Source organism: Acinonyx jubatus, chromosome A2 (genome assembly GCF_027475565.1).
Source record: "Acinonyx jubatus isolate Ajub_Pintada_27869175 chromosome A2, VMU_Ajub_asm_v1.0, whole genome shotgun sequence".
Taxonomy (NCBI): Eukaryota; Metazoa; Chordata; class Mammalia; order Carnivora; family Felidae; genus Acinonyx; species Acinonyx jubatus.
In genome coordinates, this window is record NC_069383.1 from 28,313,831 (window position 1) to 28,328,176 (window position 14,346).

The 14,346-nt window shown below is 39.7% G+C and overlaps 1 protein-coding gene across 19 annotated transcripts in view; it reads left to right on the forward strand.

Moving 5' to 3' along the window:
* The window catches only part of SLC13A1 (solute carrier family 13 member 1), a 258,908-nt gene that overhangs the window by 110,021 nt on the left and 134,541 nt on the right, over positions 1-14,346 (forward strand). For 17 of the 19 annotated variants that reach the window (XR_008296681.1, XR_008296682.1, XR_008296685.1 and 14 more), the window contains exon 1: positions 4,591-4,745. The exons of 1 other annotated variant lie outside the window; for it this stretch is intronic. Coding sequence is in view for 9 of the 18 variants with exons in the window: in XM_053218146.1 (XP_053074121.1) it covers positions 4,647-4,745 (99 nt within the window). In the remaining 9 variants the exon portion in view is untranslated. Of the gene's footprint in view, positions 1-4,590; positions 4,746-14,346 lie in introns of those variants that run through there. One more of the 19 variants, XM_027075380.2, reaches the window with a different exon arrangement.

The window sequence follows — 14,346 nt, forward strand, 5'->3', positions numbered from 1 at the left end:
CCTGGAAATGTTCCTGTATATATTATCTATATGTTTCACTTTCATCAAGAGAATTCATCATCTTTTAATTTTTTTTTAATGTTTATTTATTTCTGAGACAGAGAGAGACAGAGCCTGAGAGGGGGAGGGGCAGAGAGAGAGGGAGACATAGAATCTGAAGCAGACTCCAGGCTCTGAGCTGTCAGCACAGAGCCTGACGCGGGGCTCGAACTCACAAACCATGAGATCATGACCTGAACCGAAGTTGGTCGCTCAACCAACTGAACCACCCAGGTGCCCCGAGAATTCATCATCTTAAAGAATAGAAAAGTGGGCAAGAAGAAATTGAAAATACTAAAAAGTACTAAGGAAAATGACCACTAAATGCCAGTTAGGAGGGGGAAAAAGCATCTTAGTTTTCATAATATCAAAAAGGGGTTTGGGGCACAGCTCACATACATCATTCAGAGAGTGAAACCCTTCACAGTGCAGGGTCCGGAAGTTGTGGAATTTATAAATGTAACCAGAATATATAAATGGAAATGCGCCATGAATGAGTGTCAAAATTAGGAACTAGTCGAGGCTTAGAAACAAATGAACTGTGAGGAGAAAATCTGACCTACATTCCTTGACTTAATTGTCTAACAATAGCAATCAACTAAGACTGGCATGCACCTTGAAGTCTAAAAATTCAAGGAATGGAAATAGGAGCACATAATTGAAGCAAACACAGTGTTTTTTTTTTTTTTAATGTTTTATTTATTTTTGAGACAGAGAGAGACAGAGCATGAGCAGGGGAGGGGCAGAGAGAGAGGGAGACACAGAATCCGAAGCAGGCTCCAGGCTCCAGGCTCCGAGCCGTCAGCACAGAGCCCGACACGGGGCTCGAACCCACAAACTGTGAGATCGTGACCTGAGCCGAAGTTGGACGCTTAACCAACTGAGCCACCCAGGCGCCCCTGTTTGTTTGTTTGTTTGTTTGTTTGTTTGTTTTAAATACAAATGTGCCTATCTGCTTTCACCAATAGTAAAAGCATTCTGACCTTTTTTTTTCTAGTCAAAGTATATACTGAGTATGCACACTTTGGGGTATATTTGCAATGCAGCAGATATTCCCCCATGGGACAAGCCATGTCTCTTTGCAGACCTAATACACTATTGAAGAATTCCTCTTAGAAACCATACTCTCTCAGCAATGAGGCTAATCAGTTCCCACTTGTCTATATCTGTAGGTAAGTTTAGAGAAACTTTTCACAGAATATTCACTTGTCTCTAGCAGCTTGCTAGAGACATAAGGGGAGTAAATTAATGTCCCCTGGACTCAAAATGTTTGCAATCTTACTGAGGATTTAAGATTTACATGTATTAATAAAATAGTAATTCAGGTAAGCCAGTTTACTTACAGGCAAGAATGTACCTTACAGATACTAAGTCAGTGATTCTCAAATATTAGTGTGCATGAAAGCTATGTTGGGAGCCATCTAAACATGCAGCCACATTTTGACCCAACAGGGCAGGGATCTTTACCTTTGTCAAGCACTCCAGATTGTTTGGATGTTGTTTGGCCAGTGAGGCTCTTGGGTGGGTGCATGGGAAGTCAGGAACTGTCAGGATGGGTTTATAGAAGGCAGCAGACTGGAGATGAAGCTACAAGTCACACTTCAAGGATTGGTGGGATTTAAATTTAGAGAAGGGAAGCATATTCTTGGAAGAGGGAAAAGCCTGAAGAAAAGCACAAGTTTGGGAGCAAATGTAGGATAAGAAATATATACCCAGAAAACAAGCCTGAGAGAAGCATGTAGGATAGTCACATTTCCACTCCACTCGTATAGACTGTCTATGCAGCTTTCATATCCTAGTCAACCTAACTTCTTTATGCAGGTAATCAGAATATATAAAGAAAGAATCTTTCTTTTCTTCATGCTGGAACCTGAGTTTCACATGTTATGTTCAATAATAAGTCTCAAGGAACATAAAAAAGAAAGCAAGCCTTATAGTTACAATTTCTAAGCCAACCAAATCATGTCTATATACAAATTCTAGTTCTGATAGTTAGTCTCGGATTAATAGTCATTATGGTGACGTATGACATAGTTAAGAAAACATCATTGCCTTAGGAACCAGAAAGAACTGGATTTAAATCATTATTATATCACTTAGTACCTGGGACATTTTGCATCTCTTTGGATTTTAATTTCCAAATCAATAAAAGAGAAATAATTATAACAATACCTACAATATCAATACCTTGTATTGAGTTTTGAAGATTAAACAAGGTGGTTATGTAAACTCCCTGGCACATAGTAAATAACTTTAAATAAATGAATAATGTTTCTAATATTTTTGCATTTGTAAAGAACATGTTTTAAGTGAATTAATCCATGATTATACATTGGAATAATTCATTTTAGATCAGATAGGTAAAACATAGCACAGTTGTGATATATTAGGAGAGTTATGTTTTTCTGCACAAAGAAGGGGTGCACTTTGGCAGTGGTAGAACTGGTTAACAATGTGATGTGATTTGAAGGACACCCTAAGATATGTTGCCAAGGGGCCCAAAGTCTCCCATTAAGAGTGTCATTCTCTGGTGACTCTTAGAGATGTATGCAGCTCATATCAGTCATTCATGCCTAGTGTTAATTATCCTGTCAGATCTTTTCTCTCTGTGAGAGTGAGGAACAAGAGATTGGCTGGACATAAAGAAAAGGTGTAACCATTTTGTAATAAGGGGCACACACAGAGGACTGAGCTGGCTAGAGCCTCGGGCCACAGTAGGAGGGTCTTACAAGCCTTAGTCTGGTGAGAAGAGCACCAGAATAGAGAAAATAAGGCATAGAAAGGAGGCACAAATGTCAAGAGTTTTTCCTTCAGTCTCCATCTGGTTTGAGAGCCACTGTTCCCCCATTTCTGTTAAATGTCACACAAATGCCTTTTCATTTTTGGTATCATTTCATAAAGTAAAATTCTCTGAGATAAGAAAGTGAGGCTCAAATGGTCTCACCAGGTGGCCTAAGGAAATTTAAGAACAGAAATGGTTTCCTAAAAACATTCAATGAACTGTACAGAGTGTTACATAGGGGAAAAAAAGAAAAGAAGTATTGAAACTGTTTTGGGTAATTGTGTTCCTTTAATGTGTTTCTTTAAAACACTTATTATTATTCCTCGTTATTTATTACTATTATTTGTAATTGCCCTCTCTTTTTTTCACCTGAGAAATTTAAGAAGTAATGTACCTTTCTGGTTTGGAGACTTTTTTTCTGTATACTCTGCTGATTTTCCTGAATCGCTATCTGTGATATATCTTTAGAAATTTAGACATTTAGAGGGAAAAGTGCTTTCTCATCTACGTTAATAATAAGGTGAACGTTGGTGAAAGAATTATCTTCTTTGATAGGAAAAGAAAGCAGTTACATTAGTGTGGAATTAGAAATAAGGTCTAAATGCTAACCGTAGACTACATAAAAGTAAGGTTATTTATACCAAGAGAAATTGACTATAAATTATAAAAAAAATGTGTTCTGTTTATACCTAGGGCTAGGTGCATAGTAGTTATTTAGTTGAAGTGTATCACATTATTAATTTACAACACAATTAGAAACAAACCAGAGTCCCTAGCCCTGAGCGGTTTTGAAATACATCCTCCACATCACTGTGGGAACAGTCACCATCTTCACACATGTGCTTACACACACACACACACACACACACACACACACACACACACACACACTCACCCCTTGAATGGCCCCAATGACTTATCTCTGGGAAGATTTCCTGTTAATTATCTAGTCAGAATCAGCCCAGTAGTGTCAACTTAGTCATGAAAAAGTGGAACAGGGGAGGGCTTATATAAGGCTTTATGATAACTTTTAGTTTTCTATCAAAAGAGACAATGGGGTACAAGAAATACACAGAATTTTGCTTTCAAATAGTGAATAAATCATTGTGCAACTGAGTGTGATATTGGGAGAAAAATGCTGCTCAACATCAGAAGCAGTGTTATTTATCTTTTGAATGAGAGCAGAGAATTCCTAAATGAGAGAGGTCAGGAGCTCTTCTCTGAGCCATACTTCATATAGGCAGTGCAGAGGGCTGCCTCAACACATTACCTGAGAAGCCCTAGAAAAATCTGTACCAAAACCTTTACCTTTCACACTGCCATACACTGAAATTCCTACTGCTGGAAATCGCCATTTCAATTCACACACTGAAAATGCACTTTCTTAGAAAGGGCACTGGGGGCATCCGATAGAGATTGCTCAAGGCACCACCCAAATATGGAGCCCGGAAGTTAGGGGACATCGAAAGGGGCAGAGGGGCCTCACTGTGGGCAACATCAACAAACCTCACTATTTTGCCTTCCCCTAGATATGGCCAATAAATGTTCTAGTTAATGTGAACAAATTAAATAGGGAAAAATCAGTTGTATCTTTCAAAATCCATACCAGCAAGTGGCATGTGATTTCTTACGAACACTCGGACTTCTCTCTCCATGTTAATTGTGACAGTAAAACAATAAAAAATCAAGATTTAATTTTAACTCATGTTGAACCATCTAGTGCAGTAAATGATGATGATGGGCTGGAGAAATATTAATCCGTGTTGGTTATTTAACACCTGCCTTATTTTGAGAAGAGCACTATCAAACGTGTCTGCTCAGGACAATGAACGTCCTCAGCTATGTTCTAGTTTATCGTAAGTTTTTCCTGGTAGTTTTCACTCTGTTGGTTTTACTGCCATTGCCAATCATCCTTCGCACCAAGGTAAGTGAACCTGGAGAATAGGCTGGTGGATTTCCTGATTTATTTAGCTGTCCTTTAATAGTTTCTGTGTAATTGCCTGGTTCAGAACTGTATGGGTGGTGCCACTCTGAGTTTGAAGTCAGGATGGTCGTACATTGTGTTTTGTCCACTTTTCCCCTTTTTAATGGTTAAAGTTGGTTGATCCTCAGTATGACTAACTAGAATAATTAAATAACATATTCAATCAGAATTGTTCTCTTTCTGGTTAACCAGATGAGACAAAGAACAAAAGAAGCACAACCCTTGAGATCTTGTCATTGTAGTTATCAATCTCCAGGGATGATCCTGGGTTAGCACGATCCCATCTCCCAAGGCCAGGCAGCTTTGGGATACTGGGGAAAGAGCTAGAAGAATAACCGGGAGCCCCAGGGTCTAGCACAGACTAATTTACTTGTCAGCTCCATGGCTCAGTGTGGGCCACTAAACCTCCTGGAAATTTAGTTTCCTTATGGAATGAGAAAACGTTGAAAGCATGATGTAATTTTACTCAGTTAGAAAACTTAATAAATGATTGTACCATGTTCCAATCATTTGAGATCTTATTTCAGTTCGGTGTACTTACAAGCATTTTTCTGTTTGCTTTTAAGTGTAGTCAAAGTCCAGAACAATAAACCCAAGACATTTTTAATCCCATGGTAAAATGATTTGAATCAGCAAGCATTTAGTGAGCGTAATGAGTGTTATTTGGTAAGAGGACAATCACTGGAGCTAAACTCTCTGCTTCAGGTTACAGATATACCACTTACAAGCTGTGTGACTTGGGCAAATTAGTTAACTTCTCTGGGCTTCTGTTTTCTTGTATGTAAGCCTGGGAGAGTAACAGGCTTGTTGTGAAGATTAAATGCATAAGCATTCATCAGTAGTGGCTGGCACACAGTAAGTAGGGCAGCAAGAGTCTCCCTAAATGTGTTCACCCACAGCCGGTGCAGTTCCCACCACCCCATGATGGCTTTCTGATGTTCTCTAACAAATATTAATCAAGGTTTTACCAGTCTACGTTGAAGTAGAATCACAGTAATTATAATATGGTGGATCTTTCAGTCTCCCTCAAAAGCCTACCACTGATCTAGGAATCTCTGAAGGAAATTCATGTGAGCTAATGAAAAATCCTTTTTGATTCTACCAAGGTCTCCTCTGCCTGTAAAGCTGGGGAAGGGACTGGCCTCTACTGCCCCTGGCTACTTGTTGCCTCGTGCAGGGGACAGCCATCCAGCTGTAGCAGCCTCCCAGGCTGGGCCTCTCTCTCCTCACAATGATGACTCACAATTCCCTGTTGAGGAAGGGAAGGACTCCCACCCTTTTTGGTCAAACATTGTCTGAACCCTCAAAGCCTTAAAGAATTTCTAGTGAAAACAATAGGCCCTGTCCATTGCTTTGGTTTAGTTGGTTTTGTTTTTCAAATTTTGTGTGATTAATCTTTCTCTCACCCCCCTTCTGCTTCCTGTATCAGCTACTTCTGAGGACTCCTATACGAGTCTCTGGCAGTTACAGACATGGGACTCTAATGTGAATGCTGCTCTATCTGAACCCCCTTCAAAGACTTGTTACTCTGTCTAGTGTGCATGATGGCCTCCTCTTTCAAACTCCCCTGGTCCTGTGGGCCCCCCAGACCTGGCTGAATTCTACCATTCTATCATGAATACATCCTGGTTCATACCTGGACCCCTGCTATATTTTAATATTTCTGGATTAGTTTCAGCCTAAATCCTTACTTATGGCAGAGAAAATAAGAAATCAAGCTAGTCAGTACAAACTTCCGCTATGACTATATATCATCTGTGCTGCTCCTTTGACATACATGTGCATGACACTTTGATTATCTTCCATAATTTTCAGAGGAAGTGAATATAAATTCGTTGAAAGGGAGAACAACTAACTAAATAAAAAGCAGAGGTTTCAGGGCATGATTCATTAATCAGAAAGTATATTCTTGTTAAGAAATGCAGTCATTAATTTTTTTTTTCAAGGCACTATGACAGGAGTACATTAGGTCTGTGGAGAAACCAGGGACCTGGCATCATGTTGCATTTGATGAACTGTGTTCCTCCTTCCTTTTCCACTAATCAACTCATTTGTTAAAATTCAATCAGTGTTAATGTGAGTTTTTTTCCTAGTACAATAGCATGATTTCATTTTTGGCTACTTCAAATGCATATTTAATCATTCAATCAACTGCTAAATAAACTCAATAGTATTTTAACTGTTGCTTACAATGAAAGCAGAACTTTTTTTTCAAACAATATGGGGCATTGGAGGGTATGAACTTAAAGTAGAGGCTATTTTGACATGAATGCAAATCACTTTATTGTAACTTTCGGATGACCAAACTGAAGAACCCTATGCTTCTAAACAGCCAGTAACAGAACAACTAAAGAATTCAAGCAAAACAAAAAATCAATTTTGCTTTATAAAAATACAATAATTCTGCGTGAATGTCAGAACAATGAATTATTGACTGATTTTTTTTTTTCATTTTCCTACTGCTTATTGAGTTGTTTCTATAGATTGGCCTTAACCCTTACCTTAATTCCATCGCAGTTTAGAAATGTACAGGGGTGGCTCAGTAGGTTAAGCAGCAAACTTCAGCTCAGGTCATGATCTCATGATTCATGGGTTCAAGCCCCACTGAGAGCTCAGAGCCCACTTCGAATCCTCTGTCTCCCTCTCTGCCCCTCCCACGCTCTTGTATGCGCGCTCTCTCGCTCTCTCTCTCTCTCTCTCTCTCAAAAATAAACATTAAAAAAAAAGAAATGTGGCATTAACAATTAGAGACCCTTAGTAGTTTTGCAATACAATATTCAAAGGGAAGGAGAAGGAATTCCCTTTGCAGAACATGCCTCTGTTATAGGCATTCTGCCAGCTGCTTTATCTGAATTATCTCATTTAACCTTCATTACAAACCTGTAAGACAGTCACATATGTTCTATCATTCTCATTTTCCACTTGGGGAAGCTGATGCACAAAGTATGTGACCCAACAGAAGTCACATAGATGCTATGGAAACTGGATTTAAACACAGATTCTGTCGGAACTCAGACTTCATGCTTTCCCATTGATTATGTTTTAGTCTTTTCTGTATTTTGTATTTTTTGAAGATTTACCCTCTATTTCGAGTAGTTATATAAAGTGTGGCTTGATGATCATTATCAACAACTCGGGCATTTCTCCTTGTGATAATGCTTTAGAAGGTCAAAATACAGAAGGGGTGTATCTTAGCCATTTCCTCACTTGACCTCTTGCTATTCAACGTCTTCAAGTTAGAAAATTGCAGTGATTCTAACTACTGCAGATGGGCATATGAGAACCAAAGTAGCAGTCTTACATGTGTGTCATTTGCTGAATGTCCCAGAGTTTCAGCTGTACAAGCTGGTCATGTCAGCTTGTCAGCATATGCTGTACCTTCCCTTCACACCTGTACCCAAATGTTCATTATGAGTCATGGCATTCAATTGGCATCTTAAGATCTTCTAGTTGGAAGAAATTTTAAGACTGTGTTTTTCAATGTTTTCATGGAAATATTTCATAGCAAAGGAGACTATGCTCATGGGCATAAGTCAAACAGAAGCTCAAATTTAATCCTTATGAGTTAGGTATTATTATTAGTCCAGTTCTGCAGATTAGAAACAGAGACAGAAACAAGTAAACAGATTACCAAAATGTGGCTATATAGATGTTTCCAGTCAACATCTGTCTGACTCCAGAGCTGTGATCTCAACCGCAACTGAATATCTGTATTCTTACAGCTTCCACAATGGTAATAATTATACTCCTAATACATTGGGATAAATGTCACTTTACTAAAGGAATCACAATTTCCTATTGCTTTACAATGAAACATCAGTTTTTAATTATGATATAAACATAAAGGTAGTCTTAGTCCTTCTCCAGTGAGTAGCTAGTGATCAATAAAATAAGCCTGGAATATAATTCATATTTATGTAAATATTTGAATGAAATTAATAATTGCACTGAATTTTTCTCAATTTGGAAAGGAACTTTCTTAAATATTGCCTGATAAAAAGTTAAAATTGGCATAGGCCATATGCCATAGTTTCAGTGATATCCTCTGTGCAGTTGTGTTCTTTTATTACTGTTTTTAGCATCTTGTTAATTTTTACTTTTCTCAGTACCCTCTACTATTCCCTTACTCATTTTTCCAATTCTTGGTTTTTCTTTGATTTTCTATTAATAATACAAAAAGATAAGAAGAAGGCCAGGGTTTTTTGAGGAGCAGTAAGAGGAGAAAATTGAGCAGTAATATTTTCTGTGTATAGAGTGCATTTCTTCCAGTCGTATCTCACTCGGTCTGGCTTATCCCTGGTTTATCCCTAATTAGAACCCCTTTTTGAGATAAAGAGAGGGGAAACAGCCACACAGAAACTGAGCAGCATGTCCTAGTTAATTGGTTATAAAACCGAAACCAGATTTTAATTATCTCTCAGATACTCCAGGATCTCTCTGCAAAATATTTTACACCAAGAGAGACTTGGAGAGAAAAGAGAATGGCAGAGTCAACACGGCAGAGCATTAGTGTGCAGTCACAACATGGGTTAGGGAGGGAGGGACTATGGCATTAAGGGCAGCTCTATATCTGCACTGTCATGTGCTACCTGCATTTCCCTCACAATATATTCATCTGATATGTCATGAGTTTCAAAGTTATAATAGAAATTATAATAAATAGAAGAAATGATACAAATGACAGACTTATGGTGCCAAATCTAAAACAAAAACAAAACAGGAAAATATCATGCTTGTAGAGAAATGTAACCTTGTAAGTGATAAAGGATGTACCAGAAGGAGGAAATTCTGACAGAGAAAATGAAAATGAAGGGGAGAGAATTTAAAATGATTACAAGTGAAAGAAGAGCAAAGGGGAAAAACTCCAAGAAAACATACTGAACTTTGAAAGGGACAAGTCAAACAAGCATTTCAATAGAAATAATTGATATTGTTCTAAATGTTGGTTTAAAGCATAGTAGGGACTTAAGATATGGGGGGAAATGCTGTAAACTCCAAGAAAGTAAGCACTTCAGTCACAAAAGAGCATCAACATGATGTAGGGCAAGAAAAAAAAAAAAGGCAGAAGTCATGCTAATAGTAATGTGGTAGATGAACAAAATGAGGAAATCTAAATTTGATACATATTTTTTCATGAATATTTTATGAGACCTTGCTAAGCCCAATGTGTTGTGCTAAGTGAACTGTGGTATGTAAACATAAGTTTAAATTAATGTTTCTGCTTTCAAGAAGCCTGCACAGTTTTTGAAAAGTCAGTATACACTGTGGCAAACATTAACCACAAATTTAAGGTTGTATATAAATACACACCAAATGATTTAAGCAAATAATTTGTGTCTAGACATGTAATTAAAAGGCAGATGGATCTCTGGGGATTCATCCTCCTCCAGCCCCACCTCCACCCCCATGTCCTCAATCACACACAGTCCTGCTTGTCCACCACCTGCTGCTCCTTCTGTATTCTTTATCTCCCAGAACCTGCTAGCCTTCACCCCATTCCCAGGTCTGAAACCTGTGTGTCATCTCAGGTGCTTCAAATCATCAGTCTATGTTGTGTCACTTCCTTTTTTTTTTTTAATAATTTTTTAAATGTTTATTTATTTTTGAGAGACAGAGAAAGACAGAGAACGAGCAGAGGAGGGGCAGAGAGAGAGGGAGACACAGAATCTGAAGCAGGCTCCAGGCTCTGAGCTGTCAGCACAGAGCCCGATGCGGGGCTCGAACTCACGGACCGCGAGATCGTGACCTGAGCCGAAGTCGGACGCTTAACCGACTGAGCCACCCAGGCCCCCCTGTTGCCTCACTTCCTAAATCCCCCCTCCCGTCTGCTTCTTCATCTCCCTGCTGGCACTGCTTTCTTTAGGCTGTCCCATATCTCTTTCCCATGGACCATTTTTAGTCTTTTTCCCAATGTCTCCTACCAGAGCACTATTTTTTAAATGCCAACCAGGTCCTGTTGTATCCCTGGTCAAAGTTGTTCAGTGATTCCCTTTTGCTTACGGGGGAAACAGATATCTAAACAAAACATGTATACACTGATGGATGTTTAAGATTTTGCCATTGATTTGTCCTAACAACCCTCTCCCAGAACCCAAGTACCTGTCTCCCACATTCATGTTTTACATGTTAGCAGTATTTCACTATTTGCAGTCCCTAGATTACTATTGACTATTCGTGGCTATTCTTGCCTCTCTGTCTTTGCACATGCGGTACCCTTGTCCTGAAATGCTCTCTCCTCTTGCTCTGTCGTTTTTGAGGAAGCAGATCAGGCAGTGATACAAACTGGGAATTATCCTCAATGCTCTCGATGCATCTTGGATACTTCAGCCTGTGTTATAGTACGTGTTCCACTTTGCTTTTATCATTGCCTCCTCCTGTACACTCTAAATACCTCAAAAGCATGGAGCATACTGTTTAATTTCTGTTTTCTCTGGCATCAAACATAGTGCCAGTCACAGTAGATAGTTGATAACTATGCTGAATGAGAGTGGCGATGTCTAGTAGTAGAAGGATGTGGAGACTTAATCCAGATCTTGGAGGAAAGATAGGATGCAGGAGAAAGAAGATGATCAAAGGAAGGGACTTCAAATAGAGTGACAAGTATGGCAAAGGGACAGAACAAGAACGCTGGAGTAAGTTTTTTTCCTTCCGTGGTACATTTTATACCTAGTTTGGTAATGATAATCAGTATCAATGTCCGCTATAAACCTCATAGCAGCCATTAGAAATAGTATTACACCCAGTTTATAGACGAACAAACAGAGACTAAAAGAGGTGAAGCAATTTGTCCAAAGTCACACAGGCTATAAAGGGAGTAAGAGGATGTAAATACAAGTCTCTCTGACTCCCAAGTCCATCAAGGATATTGCTTCTTTAATAGTATTTATATCAGATCTTTAAAAGCTTGTGCACAGTTGGCCTTACTCCATCGTTTTCTGGGTTTTCGAGTATAAAAGCATAAGTTGATATGAGGCCTTCCTCTGCCCGGATTGCAGGGTAATCATGACCCATGATGGACAAATAGTGTGAGCAAGCCTTAGACTCTGATTGTTTTACGCTGCTGAGATTTAAGGACTTTGCCACAGCATAGCCTCAGCTGCCCTGACTTATCTTGCACATTCTGAAAAACTTCCCAAGTGACTCTGTCGTGCTGCCCCTGGCCCATTTCCTCATCTGTAAAATGAACAAGACTCTTAAAAGAGTTTTAAATGTGATCTGTGGATCAGCCGCCTCAGATTCACCTGAGCTACTTTTTCAAATCACAGCCTCTGTACGTGAAGTACAAGACACTGCACGCTTAACAGACTCCTCATGATTCTGAAGCTGTCAATTCACAGACTGCATTCTGATCGCCCTCTAATGCATTCTCAGGTCGGAAAACGAGGTGGACCCTGTGGTCATTTCCAGTTCCCCCGTGTGGGTGGCGTGTGAGGACTGTATATCTCCATTGCTAATTAGTTGCAGAGGTGAAATGAAAAGTAGGAGTTAATCATTCCCCAGTAATTGGCATAGTGGTGCCACCAGTTGCCTTTCCCCGCTGTCCATTTGGGCTAAAAACAAGAAATGCTAGTTTTTTCCCTTGACTGTGTAGTTGAGCTCCTCCTTACTCTTTATCTTCCAACATGAGAATATTTCTAGTCATGGTAAGCCTTGCAATTAGTATGGATTGAGTCTTGAGAAATCACTGCGTCAGAAAAGGTAGGTGTATCACAAGCCACGCAAAGCCCTTTACAGGCTCTGTGAAATAATAATAGTGTTTTTCTTGTAGCAGACAGATTTAAAATGCATGATTTTTCTCCTTTCTTAATTGCTTTGTGTCCTCTTTAGAAAATCAATTGCAGTGAGTGAGGCCTGTGATTGGTCCTGCTTTTCTCCAGCTGTGCCGAGAGATCATACCCACATACGTACTAATTCATCAGCCGAATTGCTCCCTAATACCAGTCAGAGTGTCATTAAAAAAGGAGAGAAGGGGCAAAAGAAACTATATTTTAAAGCCTAATTTTTATTCCAATTCCATCTGGAGATATAATTTAAAAGAGAACCGAGGTGATTTTTAAGTATAATCAGCCACATTTCCCAAGACAATTTGACAGTCGGAATTTGTGGAGGAAAACCGTTATCCAAATTGCCTAGTCATAGCTTCATTTGCCTTCCTACCTCTGCAGCAAGTACCCTGGCTGCACTTGGTTGAGGTGCTTAAGACAAGATACGACTGTGTTATTGTTAAATGGGGCCTGGGGAAGCATGAAAGTGTCGGCTGTGAGGAAGTAACCTATGCAGGAAAAGTTTTAGCTCCAATGCTCGTTTACTGGCAAGAGAGATGAGAGCTCCGGGAAAAATGTAGAGACATTCCCCCACTGGGGTGAGGGTTAAGATAGCCGGTGCCAGACAAGTGGGAGAGAAAACAAAAAAGAAAACAAGGCAAAGTAAAGAAGTTCCTAATGCTGAAGAATTCTATGTTTAGATAGCGATTGAGAGTTTTCTAGAAGGATGAAGCCCTATAAATAGAAACAACTGTAGGGAGAACACAGAAAAACTGTGAGAAGAAAACATCTATTCAAGGAATATTCCTGAGTGCTTCGTATGTTCCAGGCACTGCTTTCAGTGCAGGAATAGAGCAATAAATAAAAAATATATGCTCTCGTAGCATTTTTGCTTGGATTGAATCCCAGCTCTACCACGTACTAGCAATGTGATCACTAATCTCTAGTTGAACTTGGAATTACAATATGTACCTCAAAGAATTTGGGTGCACATTAAGTCAGTGGAACACCAAATATTGTATCTGGCACGTAGAGGACATTCATAAGTGTTATTTTCCCATCCTTTTACTTATTCATAGGTCAGAAAAACACATTTGTCCATTTACCTGGCAGGTGTCTTCACCTTTTTTTTTTTAAATTTTTTTTTTAACGTTTATTTATTTTTGAGACAGAGACAGAACATGAATGGGGGAGGGGCAGAGAGAGAGGGAGACACAGAATCGGAAGCAGTCTCCAGGTTCTGAGCCATCAGCCCAGAGCCCGACGCGGGGCTCGAACTCAGCGACTGTGAGATCGTGACCTGAGCTGAAGTCGGACGCTTAACCGACTGAGCCACCCAGGCGCCCCTGTCTTCACCTTTTAAATAAGTTCTCCTGTCTATAAAGTTCATGATCCGCAGTGTAGATGAAGTTTGTACAGTTAGGATCCCTCTACATCAACCCCTTCTCCACGCTACACCCAAAGCAAACACATGCTTCCATTGACCAGAATGGGTAAGACAAACAAACGGGGGGGGGGAGTAAAGGTGAGAACTTAATGGTTCAGAATACTCCCGCATCATCCTGAGGTCAGGTTCAAAGAGCCAAACTAAGTGCCAGAGAGTAGTTTTCTTGCAGCTGTGGGGAGAGGGGGGAAAAGACAGACGACTGTCTGTGGCAGCATTCGTAGGAGGCAGACACGCAGCCTCCCACCCAGCACCTGACTCAAGCTACTGGATCCAGCTAGATGATTGGATTTGCATTGTCCTGGTAGGGCAGGACCCCAGGCTGCCAAGATAA